The 13,860-nt window shown below is 44.3% G+C and overlaps 1 protein-coding gene across 5 annotated transcripts in view; it reads left to right on the top strand.

Annotated features, from left to right (window-relative positions):
• anapc4.L (anaphase promoting complex subunit 4 L homeolog) overlaps window positions 1-13,374 on the top strand; it is a 32,539-nt gene extending 19,165 nt beyond the window's left edge. For 4 of the 5 annotated variants that reach the window (XM_018243668.2, XM_018243693.2, XM_018243676.2 and 1 more), the window contains exons 22-29: window positions 1,094-1,191; window positions 8,084-8,145; window positions 8,229-8,267; window positions 8,355-8,456; window positions 9,231-9,308; window positions 10,857-11,027; window positions 12,136-12,259; window positions 12,960-13,374. In XM_018243668.2, coding sequence (XP_018099157.1) covers window positions 1,094-1,191; window positions 8,084-8,145; window positions 8,229-8,267; window positions 8,355-8,456; window positions 9,231-9,308; window positions 10,857-11,027; window positions 12,136-12,259; window positions 12,960-13,151 — 866 coding nt within the window. In that variant the 3' untranslated portion in view covers window positions 13,152-13,374. 5 annotated transcript variants of the gene reach the window in all.
• The last annotated feature ends 486 nt before the right edge of the window (window positions 13,375-13,860 follow it).

The raw sequence follows: 13,860 nt of genomic DNA, 5'->3' as shown, positions 1-13,860 counted from the left end.
CTGCACTGGTAAAACTGCTGTGTTTGCTTCAGAAACACGACTTTTGTTTATATAAATAAGCTGCTGTGTAGCAATGGGGGCAGCCATTCAAAGGAGAAAGGGCTCAGTTTACGCAGCAGATAAGCTCTGTAGAACATAATGGTGTTATCTGTTATCCACTTTTTAACCTGTGCCATATAGACTTTTTTTGAATTTCCGCCACAGCAGCTTGTTTATATAAACTATAGTAGTGTTTCTGAAGCAAACACATCAGTTTTACCAGTGCAGGGCAACACTGCATTATATTTTCATTACTTTGAAACACTTTCATTTTTTGGTGTTACTGTTCCCTTCACATTATAGGGTGGGATTGAGGCCAGAGACCATCTGAGGAGATTGAGTGGAATAAAAATGAACATTTCTAGCAAGAAGGGTTTGAGAACACTTGATTAGGATCAGAGCAAGAGGATTTGCTGATCAGAGTTTGGGGAATGGGAACACAGAAGACCATGGACAGCAACGGGGCTCGCTGTCAGGCAAATCTGTAGTAGAGGGAACTGCTGGAGTGAGGCTGGGCTGGAGTAAAGAGTGTGGATCATCTTGTCCCAATGCATACAATAGAGCAGGTGTATTTTCCTTCCATCTTCTAAAGCTGGCCATTCACAGGCCGAAAGTCGGGCAGATGTTGATCATTCAGGGGTAAAAATCCTGTAGGATCAAGGTTCGGATCTGTTTATTGATGCGGTCCGACCGCCTGTATGGCTTTCATTAATATCCGATCATTGGGCCCTAGGACCCACAACCGGATCAGCCCGATATCGTCCACCAAACGAGCAGATCTCTGTGTATGGCAATTCTTTTTCTTTAAAGGTCATAATTTCGAAACTGTGGCAATATGTAGATTCAGCTATAAAATATCATAGATAGTACCAGTTGGGTCTCTTTGTACTTGAAATGCCAGATTTAGCATCTTAGTTTGGACCTGAAGGTCACACACATAATTTATATAACATGGAAAAAGAAAAAGTGGTGTTTGTTGTTGTTGCCCTACTAACATGTAACTTAGTACTTCATTTATTTAGATAGGATTTTAAAAAAAATGTTTCTTCTTCAGAGAGCCCACTGCTGTTTCCTTACTACCCCGACAAGTCCCTGCACTTTGTGAAAAGGCAAATGGAAGCAATCATTGACCGTTGTCTGACTAAACCAGCAGTAAGCATTTTGTTCATTTTACTATTCTCTAACTGTTAATAATCCCTAACAACATATAGAGTAGACTGTGGCAACACACACCTAACTGTCATTTGATGCAGATCCTTGCTTGACTAAGGTGGCAGTTTGATGATAAATAGATTTTTGTACTTACCGTTAAATCCTTTTCTCTTGTCCTACATTGGGGGACACAGGCACCATGGGGATGAAGATCCTGTTGCTTGGAGAAAGGACACTAAAAGGTTAAAGTGGCTCCTCCTCCTCCTGCTCTGGGCTTCATCCCCGCCTACCTCCTCAATCCTCAGTTTTCTGACCGAAGAAGAGATGACGAGCCCTACCAATTGCCCATGTGAAGAGAAGGAGCTCCTCCCCAATGCAAGCTAAGCACGGTATGAACCACCTGCTGTTTGAAATTGTTGGTATTTGAACAACAAAAATTATATAAGATATTACCTGATCAACGTTATCTTGAACTAATACAGGGAGGGAAGGCCTGTGTCCCCCAATGTAGGACAAGAGAAAAGGATTTAACGGTAAGTACAAAAATCTATTTTTCTCTTGCCTAGATTGGGGGACACAGGCACCATGGGGACGTCCCAAAGCTACCCATGAGGGTGGGACTTTTTACCCCTAGTGTTCAGGGAATAACCACCTGCAACACTTTCCTGCCGAAGCTCGCTTCGGCTGAGGCGAATGTATGCACCTTGTAGAATTTGGAAAAGGTGTGTGTGGATGACCACACTGCAGCCCTACAGACCTGTTCTGCTGAAGCCTGGAGAGGAACCACCCAAGAAGTGCTGAGTGAAGAAGTAGAATGAGCTGAACCCGGAAGGGTGTGGCCTTACCTCGTACCTTCGAGATTGTTGACCTAATCCATCTTGCATTGGTGGCCTTAGATGCCTTAAGGCTTTTCCGTGGTCCTTCTGGTAAGACAAAGAGGTTGTCTAGCTTCCTTCTACTCTTGGTAGCCCTGGTGTATGTTCAGAGAGAACGAACCACATCTACGTATGTAAATGTTCCAAATTTGTCTTTTGTTCAGGACAAAATGAAGGAACCAGCAGGTCCTGGTTAAGATGGAACTCCTTAGGAAGAATCCAAGGTAGGTTTCAACACCGCCTTGTCCTTGTAAAAAATCAAAAATGGTGGACGACAAGATAGAGCTGCTAGTTTTGAAACTAGTCTAGCCAAAGTGATGGCTAATAGAAAACTACCTGAAGAGTCAGCAGAGTTAATGGAATTGAGCCAATGGCTCGAACGGTTGCTCCTGCAATACAGAAGGTACCATATTGAGATCCCAGGGAGGGATTGTATGACGGTATGGAGGTATCATCCTCAATGCTCCCTGTAGGAAGGTCTTGATGTTGGGCAGCATTGCAAGCTGCTGCGGCTGAAAAAGGATAGATAAGGCTGATACCTGAACATTCAGGCCTTATTTCTAAACCCTCCTGAAGGAATAACAATAGGCTACTTTCGTCCCAGGACTGTGGGTCTTCGGCCTTAGATTTACACCAGGATATGAATGTCCTCCATACCCTGTGGTAGATGCGTGCGAAGACGGGCTTTCTGGCCCTTAGTAAGGTCGGTATGGCCTTTTTTGGAACTCCTGATCTGGCTAGGATTATGGCTGCAAGTGTCATGCCGTTAAATCCAGTCATGGTGAACTCAGGTGGAGGATCAGTCCCTGAGATAACAGATCCATTCTGTCTGGAAGGTGGAATGGTGCGTCCACTGATGAACTTATGAGCTCTTCGAACCAAGTGTGGTGTGGCCAGTAGGGTGCCACTACAACTGTTTCTACCCTTCTTGATTACCCTTGGCAGAAGTGCCAGTGGTGGGAAGACATATGCTAGGTGAAACTGCCACGGAACCACCAGTGTGTCCATGCTAGGGCCAGAGGGTCATTGCTTCTTGTGAAGAACCTCGTAAGCTTGTTGTTGTACCTGGATGCCATTAAGTCTACTTCTGGAGTGCCCCGTCTTGCCAGAATCAGTTGAAAAAACCTCTGGGTGTAGGCTCCATTCTCCCTGATCAAAGGTCTCTCGGCTGAGAAAATCTGCTATCCAGTTGTCCACTCCAGGGATACTGCGGAGATAGCTGGTACTGTGTTTTACACCCACAGAAGAATTTGCTGTGCCTCTACGAGGGCAGCTTGACTCCTTGTGCCTCCTTGGTGGTTGATGTAAGCCAACGCTGTCACATTGCCTGACTGTATTCTTACAGGTAGATCTGGAAGTCTGCCTGACCATTGGAGCAATGACAGGTAGATTGCTCTTAATTCCAGGATGTTGATGGGGAGTAGTTCTTTCTGTGACCAACGTCCCTGTACGGTTAGGTCTCCCAATACTTCTCCCCAACCTTGTAGACTGGCAACTGTTGTGATGACTATGCACTGGTGATTGGGGAAGGGTTTTCCTGACGGAAGTGTTGTTGGTCAAAGCCACCAACTGATATAGGTTCAAACTAGATCTGATAGGGGAATCCTGCAGTTTAGGTTCGCTCAGTTCCTCCTCTGGTGTTGGAGTAAGGCTCTGCATGGCTCTGGTGTGGAGCTGCGCATATGGAATCGCAGGATGACACTATAGTCCCTAGCACTCTCATGGCAACCTTAAAGGTACCTGATCCATTTTCTGCAGAGATGACAGGAGCCCCTGCATGGAGGTGATCTTGGATTGGGGAAGGAAGGCTCTTCCCAATGAAGAATTTAGATAAAGCCTTAAATATTCTGTACTCTGGGAAGGTATGAATCGAGATTTTTGGAAGTTTATCTGCCAACCTAACAGCATTAGTGTCTGGAGATGAGTTGTGGTCAGTGCCATGGAACTGGCCTTTACCAGTTGGTCGTCCAGGTATGGTATGACACTGACTCCCTGCAGTCGCAGGTCCTCTAGAGCCGCAGCCATGACCTTTGTGAATAGCCTTTGCGCGGAGGATAGTCTGAAGGGGAGTGCCAGGGATTGCCAATGTTCTCCTGCCACTGAAAAGTGAAGGACCCAGTGGTGGTTGGGATGTATGGGGACATGCAGGTACGCATCTTTGATGTCGTGAAATCCTCTATGTCCAGGGACATTAGGACTGACTGGATGGATTCCATCTTGAAGTGGTGCTTCTTTACATGGTCGTTTAGTGCCTTTAGGTCTAGCACCAGGTGAAAAGATCCATCCTTTTTGGGTCCTATAAACAGGTTTAAGTAGAAACCGAAGCCCCTTTTACCCTTGAGGGACCGCCATTACTACCGCGGAGGCAGTCAGGGCGTGTGGAACCCCATGGAAAGCTGAGTGCCTGGGTTCTGTGGTAGGGAGCCTTGAGATGGAAAATCACCTCGGAGGTAGCTGTGCGAATTCTATGAGATAGAAATGATCTGTAGGACCCAGGGTTCCAGTACTCTATGCCGTCACACCTCCCGAAAGTGACTTAAGCGTCCGCCAAAGGGTTTAGCTTTCAGGGGTGGGCACCTCCTCATGCAGAGGCTGTTTGTCCCGTGCGGGCTTAGGTGCTGCTCTGCTTCCTGACCAAGAAGTGCTCTGCCTTGACTAGAATCTGGGGCGGGTCGGAGCTTGTTGCTTTTCATGTTGGGACCTCTGGCTCTGTAGCTTGAGAATTTTCCTTCTCTGTTCAGCACCAAAAAGTTTTTTTTTTTTTTTCCGAGAATGGGAGACCAAGCAGAGACCACTTCAAGGTAAGATCTGTTGACCAGTTTTTTAGCCAAAGGAAACGTCTGGCTGCAATGGATTATGCCGAAGCCCTTGTGACGAGCTTAGCCGTGTCCAGGACAGCTACGCAAATTTATGTATTTGTGTCCGCTATCGGAGCTAGAAAGAGGTATGTGGAGGGGTCTTCTGAGCCATGAGTTGGGCCACCTGTTCCACCCAAACTTCCATTGACCTGGATACCCATGGGGTGGCAATAATAGGTCGTAGAGTTCTGCCTGCTGCTGTAAAAATCGACTTGCAGAAACCCTCAAGACGTTTGTCGATAGGATCGTTAAAGGAAGCCGCATCGACTACTGGAATGGTGGTGGTCTTTGACAATTTAGAGACCGGTGGGTCCACTGCTGGGGGTGAAGACCAAGGTCTGTAAAGTAAAAGGATAAGTTTGAGTAAAGCGGTGGAAAATTGGACTCTATGGTCTGGCATTTTCCATTGTGCTTTAACAATGTCACCCAGCTGTTCATAGGCTGGAAAGACACAAGAAGACTTCTTTTGCCTCTTGAAAATGTTATTGGTTCGCTCTGCTAAAGGTGGGGTGTGCCTGAATCAGGCTCTCGACCTCTCATTGTGATCTAGGGGTATCCTGATCCTATTCATCTGCGGATAGGATCTGTCCCTCTTCCCAATGCCTCTTCCTGTCCATCAGGCAAAACAGGTGGGGAAAGGGGAGGTCGCTTTGTGGCCGACTGCTGAGTGACCGGTCTGTGAGGCTCTGTAGATAGATGCTGTAGGACCTTATCTAGAGTCTCTGGAACTCTGGCTAGGTTTTGTAGACCCGCTAGAGATAGAGCGCAGACCAATTCAGAATCCAAGCTCGTTTGATTAGCCGTAGCTGTCGCAGAGCTGGCTGGTAGGGCTGTGTGGGATTGTAATTGTGCAGTGACTGCTGCAGTCTTACAGGCTTCACATATTGGCTCAGCCAAAACACTAGCAAATTTAGGTCTGCAAGTAGCCCATGCCAAATACTAAATTGCATTTGTGGTACATGCAGTTGCCTGCTTGGGAAGGGACTGGTCATCTGCCCTGCCTGCATGGCTATACTATGTAGTGCAACCCAGTAAGTAAGATATTGGGGAATATTAGGAGAGTCCAGAGGAGTGAACCACTTCTCCCTTAGAGTGTGATCTGTGGAGACAGAGGGAAGTAGTGAAAAACCCCACAGTAGGTCCCATAGAGAGAGGGAAGTGTTAATCCCCTAGAGAAAGAGTAAGGGAAGTGTAACTACCTATTCACCAAGGTAGGAAGGAATGGTGCCTTGTTCTTCTCTGTGAGAGACAGTGAGGCTGGAAACGCTCAGTACTGGAGAGAGAGATGCGGATCCAAAATGGCCGCCAGAGAGGTTTCCCGGGCTTTGGTATAGTACCTTAGTAAGATGGCGCGTGTGCAGCGACTCGTGCACAATAAAATAGATGCAGCGCCAGATGGTGGCGCGAAAGATCGCTGGGAATGGCACTGAGTTACCAATGCGGGGACTACTTTTAGTGCTGTTGTCCCATTATGATCTACATAAATAAAAGCATTGTTAGAATTCTGTTCCATGGAAAATATTACTTAATATTGATTCATGAGAAAATGTATATTGTAACCTTAACATAAATATCAAATAAAAAGCATGAAACAGGAGGGTGATTTAGACAAACTGTGTGTTGACAGTGTCTTTATATCTACTGATGACCAGCTAAAGGTCTACTGGTAGATCCCATCTACCTTTTGGACATCCCTGGCCTAGGGAAATCTTTGTCAGAGAATAGCAGTGAAAGTGAAACTAAATGCCTAGGAAAATCTGTGTGAGAGAATAGCAGTGAAAGTTAAACTAAATGCCTTTCTGCAGAGCTGACAGGCAGCATGTAATGGGGGGAGGGAGGAGGGAATTGACTTACCTCCTTGTGCCAGCCAGGAATGCTCAATAAAAGACATACCCTCCGTCGTGGCTACTGGTGCAGCCTCCGGAGCGCGGGAACCAGTGCCCAGGGTAGTGTGGGGGGGAGCTCCCCAGCCTGCAGCCTCCGTAGAGCGGGAAGGCTATAGAGCATCTTCAGATCAGAAGTCCTTGGCTGGAGGGGTTCTGGAAGAGAAACACTGACCCCCAGTAGTGGCATGATACTGAATAAATCTGTACCATTGCTCCCAGCCACGAAGTGTCCATCCTCCTTCTGAGGACACTAAAGAAAACTGAGGATTGAGGAGGTAGGCGGGGATGAAGCCCAGAGCAGGAGGAGGAGGAGCCACTTTAACCTTTTAGTGTCCTTTCTCCAAGCAACAGGATCTTCATCCCCATGGTGCCTGTGTCCCCCAATCTAGGCAAGAGAAAAGAGGATTGTACTGGGAACAATTGCCTTACAATGATTGGCTGGTTTGATTCCTATTGGACCAGTGGGTCAGTGTGGTGCCTCTGGTTTCCTGGAAACTTCTAGTAAATCATTGGTTTTGGCAGTGGCAAAATGGCAGTTTGTCTGTAAGTGTTTAAGCTCCATAGCTCCAATCCTGTGAGAATTAACTTCATAAGAATCAAGAATCTTGACAGGGGATGCACCGAATCAAGGATTCGGTTTGGGATTCAGCCTTTTTCAGAGGAATTCAGCCGAATCCTTGTGCCTGGCCGACCGAATCCTAATTTGCATATGTAAATTTGGGATGGGAAGGGAAATCACATGACTTTCTGTCACAAAACAAGGAAGTAAAAAATGTCCACACCTTTTCCTTTCTTGACCCTAATTGTACATGTACAAATTAGGATTTATTCTGTATCAATTAATTAAATAATAATCTTTCACAGAAGATTTTTGGGATTCGGCCATATCCCAAATAGTGGATTCGATGCATCCCTACTGGAGACTGCTTTGGGGTTAATATGATAATCGTTGCAAACTCTGCTCCAGCTCTAGTAGCCTATAGCATCTTATCAGATGTTTTCTTTTAAACAGCAGATTAGTAAATGCTACCTGGTGATTGGCTGCTGTGGATTACTAGAATTGATACCCTGTTCCTTGTGTTAGATTACATCCCTCGACTCCAAATAACAGTCAGAGGAACTCTATGAGGAAAGCAGTGTGATGTACTTAAGTTTGCTGTATTCCTTGTATATTTGAGAAAACTTCATCACACAATAAAATTACAGACTTTTCCCATAGATTGCAATGGAATCAGTTTTTTATGATGGCAGTAATGTGTATCTTGCATTGCAGCAAATCATAGGAGCGTCTGTGCAACAAAAGCGATGCCTTCCCTTGTACCAAGTGTCTGCCAGGTGATCCTTTCTCTGCCGTATGTATGAGCACAAGTGATTATAAAGTAAAATAATCATTTACGTGAGTTTTCCTTATTTTGCAGTGAGGAGGCATGCCCAAGGCTGATCTCACTTCCATATCTGTAAGATATCTGTATAGTTTTACTCCAGTTGATTTTTCTTTCCCATGCACTGCAACCTCATCTGACTGACGTTTTGTATTCTTACAGCTGGAATGACAAGTCCCAGAATCTTCACTGTGTGATGTTCCGCATGCTGGAAAGCTCATCCTCTAAAGTGTTCATACTCAGGCAGCCCACTGATCTGTCACGGTGAGAGACGTACTTGTAGAAATAACTACACAAACCAATGTCCTGCAGCTGGTCGAGTACCCGCGGGTTACCCGCAAAAACCTGCGGTACCCTGCTGGTTGCAGGTAGAAGTTTCAGGAGCGGGTATAGACGTGGTTCTCCGGGTTTGCGGGTCACGGGTTGGGTTGCGGGTCTTCTCAATAGCGAGTTTTACTCCTTTTTTTTCTGATCACGCCTACTTCCAATGATGTAACTTCCGGTTTACAATGGTTTCTAATGATGTCACTTCCGGTTTACAATGACAGCACTTCCTGTTTCTTGGTGGTCATCAGGGGCGGATTGGGTTGCGGATAAGGTACTTGCGGGTCGGTAAGCGGGTCCAATCGGGTAAGTATGCGGGTTGCGGGTGCTGTTTGCGGGTCATGGGTCAGGTTTAACAAATTGGTTCCTTGCAGGACTCTATCGGAAAGTACTTTGTAATACACTGGGGGTCATTTATAAACACTGGGCAAATTTGCACCTGGGCAGTTACCCAATTGTTTGCTTTCATTCTTTTCCTTGCAGCTGGCTGGAAAAATCTAATCACTGGTTGGTTGCTATGGGTTACTGCCCAGGTGCAAATTTGCCCAGTGTTTACAAATGAGCCCCGCTGAGCTCAATCTAGAGGGGAACATTGCACAAGGATTTGTGATGTTGTTACGTGGATTTCTTTCCAGGCTGTAGTACAAAACCACAATACACTGATAGAATTGTTTGTGGTGTGAGACTGATCATCTTGTGCGTTACTGTTTCTAGGTCTATAAATGAGGCACTTTTAGCCGTCACTATTGGAAACTCCTTAAACAGCAGCGCTGCCGAAGATACAGAAACCAGGTCAGTGTTTCCCTAAACGTGTAATAAAGTACTGCTGGGCTGAAAATTTACAATAATCAGCTGTTTAATGCCCTGATCATAGGGGAAGAAACGCCCGCTCCTGAAGGAGAAGGAAAGGTGAATTCACTCGTAGGGGGGCAATGAGTTTGTTTTACTAGCTTTAAAGGAGAACTAAAGCTGTCACCACACGCAAAAGCTGAATAATGCAAGTCTTTTGCAAATTAAACATGAAACCCAACTTAATTTTTTCATTAAAACATCCATACCTGTTATACAGGTGTTTACAAATCTGAGCTGTCAATCACATATTCCTTGCCCCGCCTCTATTCACTTTCCATTCAGCACTTCCTAGATGTCACTGCCCTCCTCTCATTCCCCCTCCCTCCTCACACTCTATAATTGTGTAGGGCACTGCACATGGTCGTTAGGTCCCTAATTCTGATGAATTCACAAGATTGTGTGGTGATGCCAACCTCGCCTTATTAACAGCGTCTGCATTGCTTGCTGTGATTCTGTAATTCCAAGACTGAAGGAAACAATATCTAATTAATATATATATAGTGAAAATAAAGTTTATTTTGCTCAACTAACATGATAGAAAATGATTTGGAAATATTTCTTATGGTGGCAGGTCCCCATTTAACTAAAGAATTAGCTAGAAATGTTGCACATTATGTTTTGTGCTTCTGTACCAGCCCAAGGCAACCACAGCCCTTTAGCAGTAAAGATCTGTGTCTCCAAAGATGCCCGAGTAGCTCCCCATCTTCTTTTCTGCTGATTCACTGCACATGCTCTGTGCTGCTGTCACTTACTGAGCTTAGGGACCCACTCACAATATACAGTACACATAGAATAGAAATGTCACAATATAAGGCTGATTAGCAATTAATACAGATAATTACTACATGGCAGCACAGAAACCAGTGCAATTAGCATCAGAATTTAATAATCAGCCCTGTAGCATCATCTTATATTACAGGCCAACCTCATTTTCTGCTTGATAATTAGTGACGAGCCCTAAGTTTAGCTTCTCAACAGCTGCTCAGAGCCCACTGAGCATGTGAGTGTCACAGACACTTTCCAAGATGGTGACCCCCTGTGACAAGTTTGAAGTCCTGGATCATTGCTGCTATTGACAAGCTGAAACTTTAGGCTGGTGCAAAATATGGAATTTTTAGCCATATTAATTTTTAGGGTTTGGTTCTCCTTTAAGAAACTGTCTTAGTTCCGTGCACTGCCTTTAAAGTGATACTGACACGAAAAAACGATTAATGTAAAATATATACCACGTCTAATTTAATTATTAAACCTGACTGTTTTGCCAATGCTTCCAACGCTTCTACTGCTGCACAAATATGGCAGCCCCCTCATAGAGTTACATGGGGGATCAGATAAGTAATGCAAAAGCTTTGGGCATATACTTTTATGGCAACATTATAACTAGCATGTAAACACAATGTTTTGATAGATGTTTAATATCTGGTGTTTGTATCTCATGCTAACTGCCAGAATAACTCATATTGGGTGATCTCTCTCTCTGATGTTTAGCTCCTACAGCTGTTTAGATGCACGTTTCTATGATGAGGATATTATAACTGTGGTATTAAGAGACAACAGTGAACCGGAAGGAAAGGACAGGGTATTGTCTCAGCTGTCCCTCTCTCAGCTGTATAGTGATGAAGAAACTGAGGATGAGTTCACGTGGGACACAAGTAAAAGGTGGGAAGCCGTTTGGTGAAAAGCCCTGGTCGTCTCCCATAGACTCCATTTTATCCAAATAATCCAAATTTGTAACACTGATTTCCTTTTCCTCAGTGATAATAAAAACAGTAGCTTGTACTTGATCCCAACTAAGATATAATTAATCCTTATTGGATCCAAAACCAGCCTATTTGGTTTATTTAATGTTTACATCATTTTCTAGTAAACCTGGGGCAGATTTATCAAAAGTCCAATTGAAAATTTGAATTTTTGAGTTTTTTTTTATGGTCAATACTGGCAAATTAGACTAGGGAGTTATCTAAATTCGATTTGAGGCTTTTAAAAAATTTGAATTCGATTTTCCAGATTTTTCATACTCTGGCCCTTTAAGAATTTGAATTTGACTATTCACCACCTAAAACCTGCCGGATTGCTGTTTATTAGTGACGCACGATACTGGAGTGCTCAACCTGCAAAGTTGGAAGTGGTGGGTGTTCAACTAGAAGTCCCCTCCTTGCACGGGCATAAAAGTCAGTGAAGGAAAAAATCCAGAAGCACACCAAAAAATTGTTGCTTTAGTGAAATAGGTGATTTATTTAACCCATTAACATTCACAAAAATTGCAACGTTTCGTGCCCTTTATCAAGCCTGGTAGGTGCAGGGACAGGTGAAAGGATTGCTGTTTAAGTCAATGGGAGACGTCCAGGGATCAATTCTGAGTTGTTTGCTGCCTTCCTGACATTCAAGGTTTTTTCGGATTGATTTTCGAGTTGATCCTATTCACCCAAGTTTAAAAAATTAGATTTTAATAATAAATTTCGATTGGTCGATTTCCGAGTTCATGGGAGTTAAAAAACAAACAAAAAAAACCTCACATGAATGTGAAATTCGACCCTTCATAAATCTGCCCTCCTGAGGTATGAAGATCCAAATTATGGAAAACTCTGTTACCTGGAAAACCCTAGGTCCAGAGCAACTGCAGGATACTTAATCCGTGTGTGTGTGTGGGGGGGGGGGGTCTTTAGACTCCATATAAGGGGAAATAAAAAAAACAAAACAAAAAAACAATGAGGGATGCTAGAATTGCTTGGAGTAGTTTTCGCGTAACTGTTTGCACTGTGTGCAGGTTGGAGGAGCAGCACTCAGACATCCCAACACGCACAGTATTTCTGGAGAATCAGGGGCGGCTGCTGGAAAACATGAAGGCTCACTACGTCTCTGTGAATGGCATACGGAAAGTTGCGTGTGTGGTGAGTATACGTCTGCTGCAATTTTACTGCTCTTTCCAGTTCTACAGAAGCAGCAGGGGGCGATTCAAAAGTGAAGTGTGGACTAGCTATTGGCTATGCGGGGCAGCCACCCTTGATCTTGGTCACTAATTCGATTTTTATATAGCCAGTGTCCCTGTATTTTGTAATGCCTCACTGCACTCCTTCACAGAATGTGCATTTTAATGAGCTGCTCATATACAAGGGCTGTGCTCTAATATGTATGTGTGATTCAAGGCTGCAGGACTTAACTGAATCCATCTTAGGATACAACTGCACGAGCGTCTTCAACGTGATTCCGGCGGATCTGACGCTGTGCGCCAAAAAGCAGGCGCCTCCGACTTGACGCCTGCGTTTTGGCGCACCGCGTCGGATCCTCCAGAATCGCGTTGAGGACGCTCGTGTAGTTGTATCCTTAAAAAGGAGGTGTAGTCAGATACAGGCACAGCAAGACTCCAGCGGGGATTTACAAGAGACAGGAATGCGGCCAATGAAAATCCAGTTAGCTACTGGGCTCACCAGGGACTTCCCTGAATAACCAATAGGCATGACCGATTTCACTCTCCTTCTACTATAAACAATGCTGCGAAGAGCAAGTGCTTGATTGGTGGTTCAGATATAATGGTAAATATATAGTGTCCCTTTAACGTTGCATAACAATCATTTCCACGTCCAACTTCAGCTCAGTTCAAACCTGCGCCATGTGCGAGTCTTCGAGATGGATGCGGAAGATGACGGAGAAGAGGAAGAGGAGGAGATTTTGCATTCTCAGGATGTGACTGAAGAGGAGGAAGAATTCATTCAGTCTGTGGATGAAGGACAGAATAATTCAGCTGAAGCAGTTGATGTGACAGAGGAAAGTTTAGACTCCTGATGTATTTGTCTCTCATTGGGACTCTTAGAAAACCTCACCAAGCTGAATATGGAAATGGCCTTCATACTCCTTAAGCCACAGCCCTAATGCACAAATGAGCTCTGTTGTCCCAGTTAAAGGAAAACTATACCCCCGAACAATGTAGGTCTCTATAAAAAGATATTGCATAAAACCGCTCATATGTAAAATCCTGCTTCATGTAAATAAACCGTTTTCATAATAATATACTTTTCTAGTAGTATGTGCCATTGGGTAATCATAAATAGAAAATTGCCATTTTTAAAAAAAATAAGGGCCGCCCCCTGGGATCGTAGGATTCACTGTGCTCACAAACAAACCATACATGTTAGGTCACATGAGCCAATTAACAGAGAGTTGTGTCTTTTGCTTCCCCCCTTCTTCCTGTTACAGTTAGAGCTGTAGTGTTTCTGGTCAGGTGATCTCTGAGGCAGCACAGGGACCATCACAAAATGGTGGCTCAAGGCAAGAGATGTAAAAGGGCAATATTTGCTTAAATATATATTCCAGTTTGGTAAGATTATTTAATATATCACTCAATATGATGTAAACTATCTGTTGCTCAACTATTTATTTTGGGGGTAAAGTTTTCCTTTAAGCAGCATATTGGCTCATCTGAGCAAAACTTTGCTGGTTTGGGTAGTAAAGGGGTTTGGGATTTAAGATGACCAATATGCAAAGGATTTAAGAG

This window comes from Xenopus laevis, chromosome 1L (assembly GCF_017654675.1).
Source record: "Xenopus laevis strain J_2021 chromosome 1L, Xenopus_laevis_v10.1, whole genome shotgun sequence".
In the NCBI taxonomy this organism is placed as follows: domain Eukaryota; kingdom Metazoa; phylum Chordata; class Amphibia; order Anura; family Pipidae; genus Xenopus; species Xenopus laevis.
Note: the sequence above shows the minus strand (reverse complement) of the source record. Positions and strands in the feature narration are given on the sequence as shown.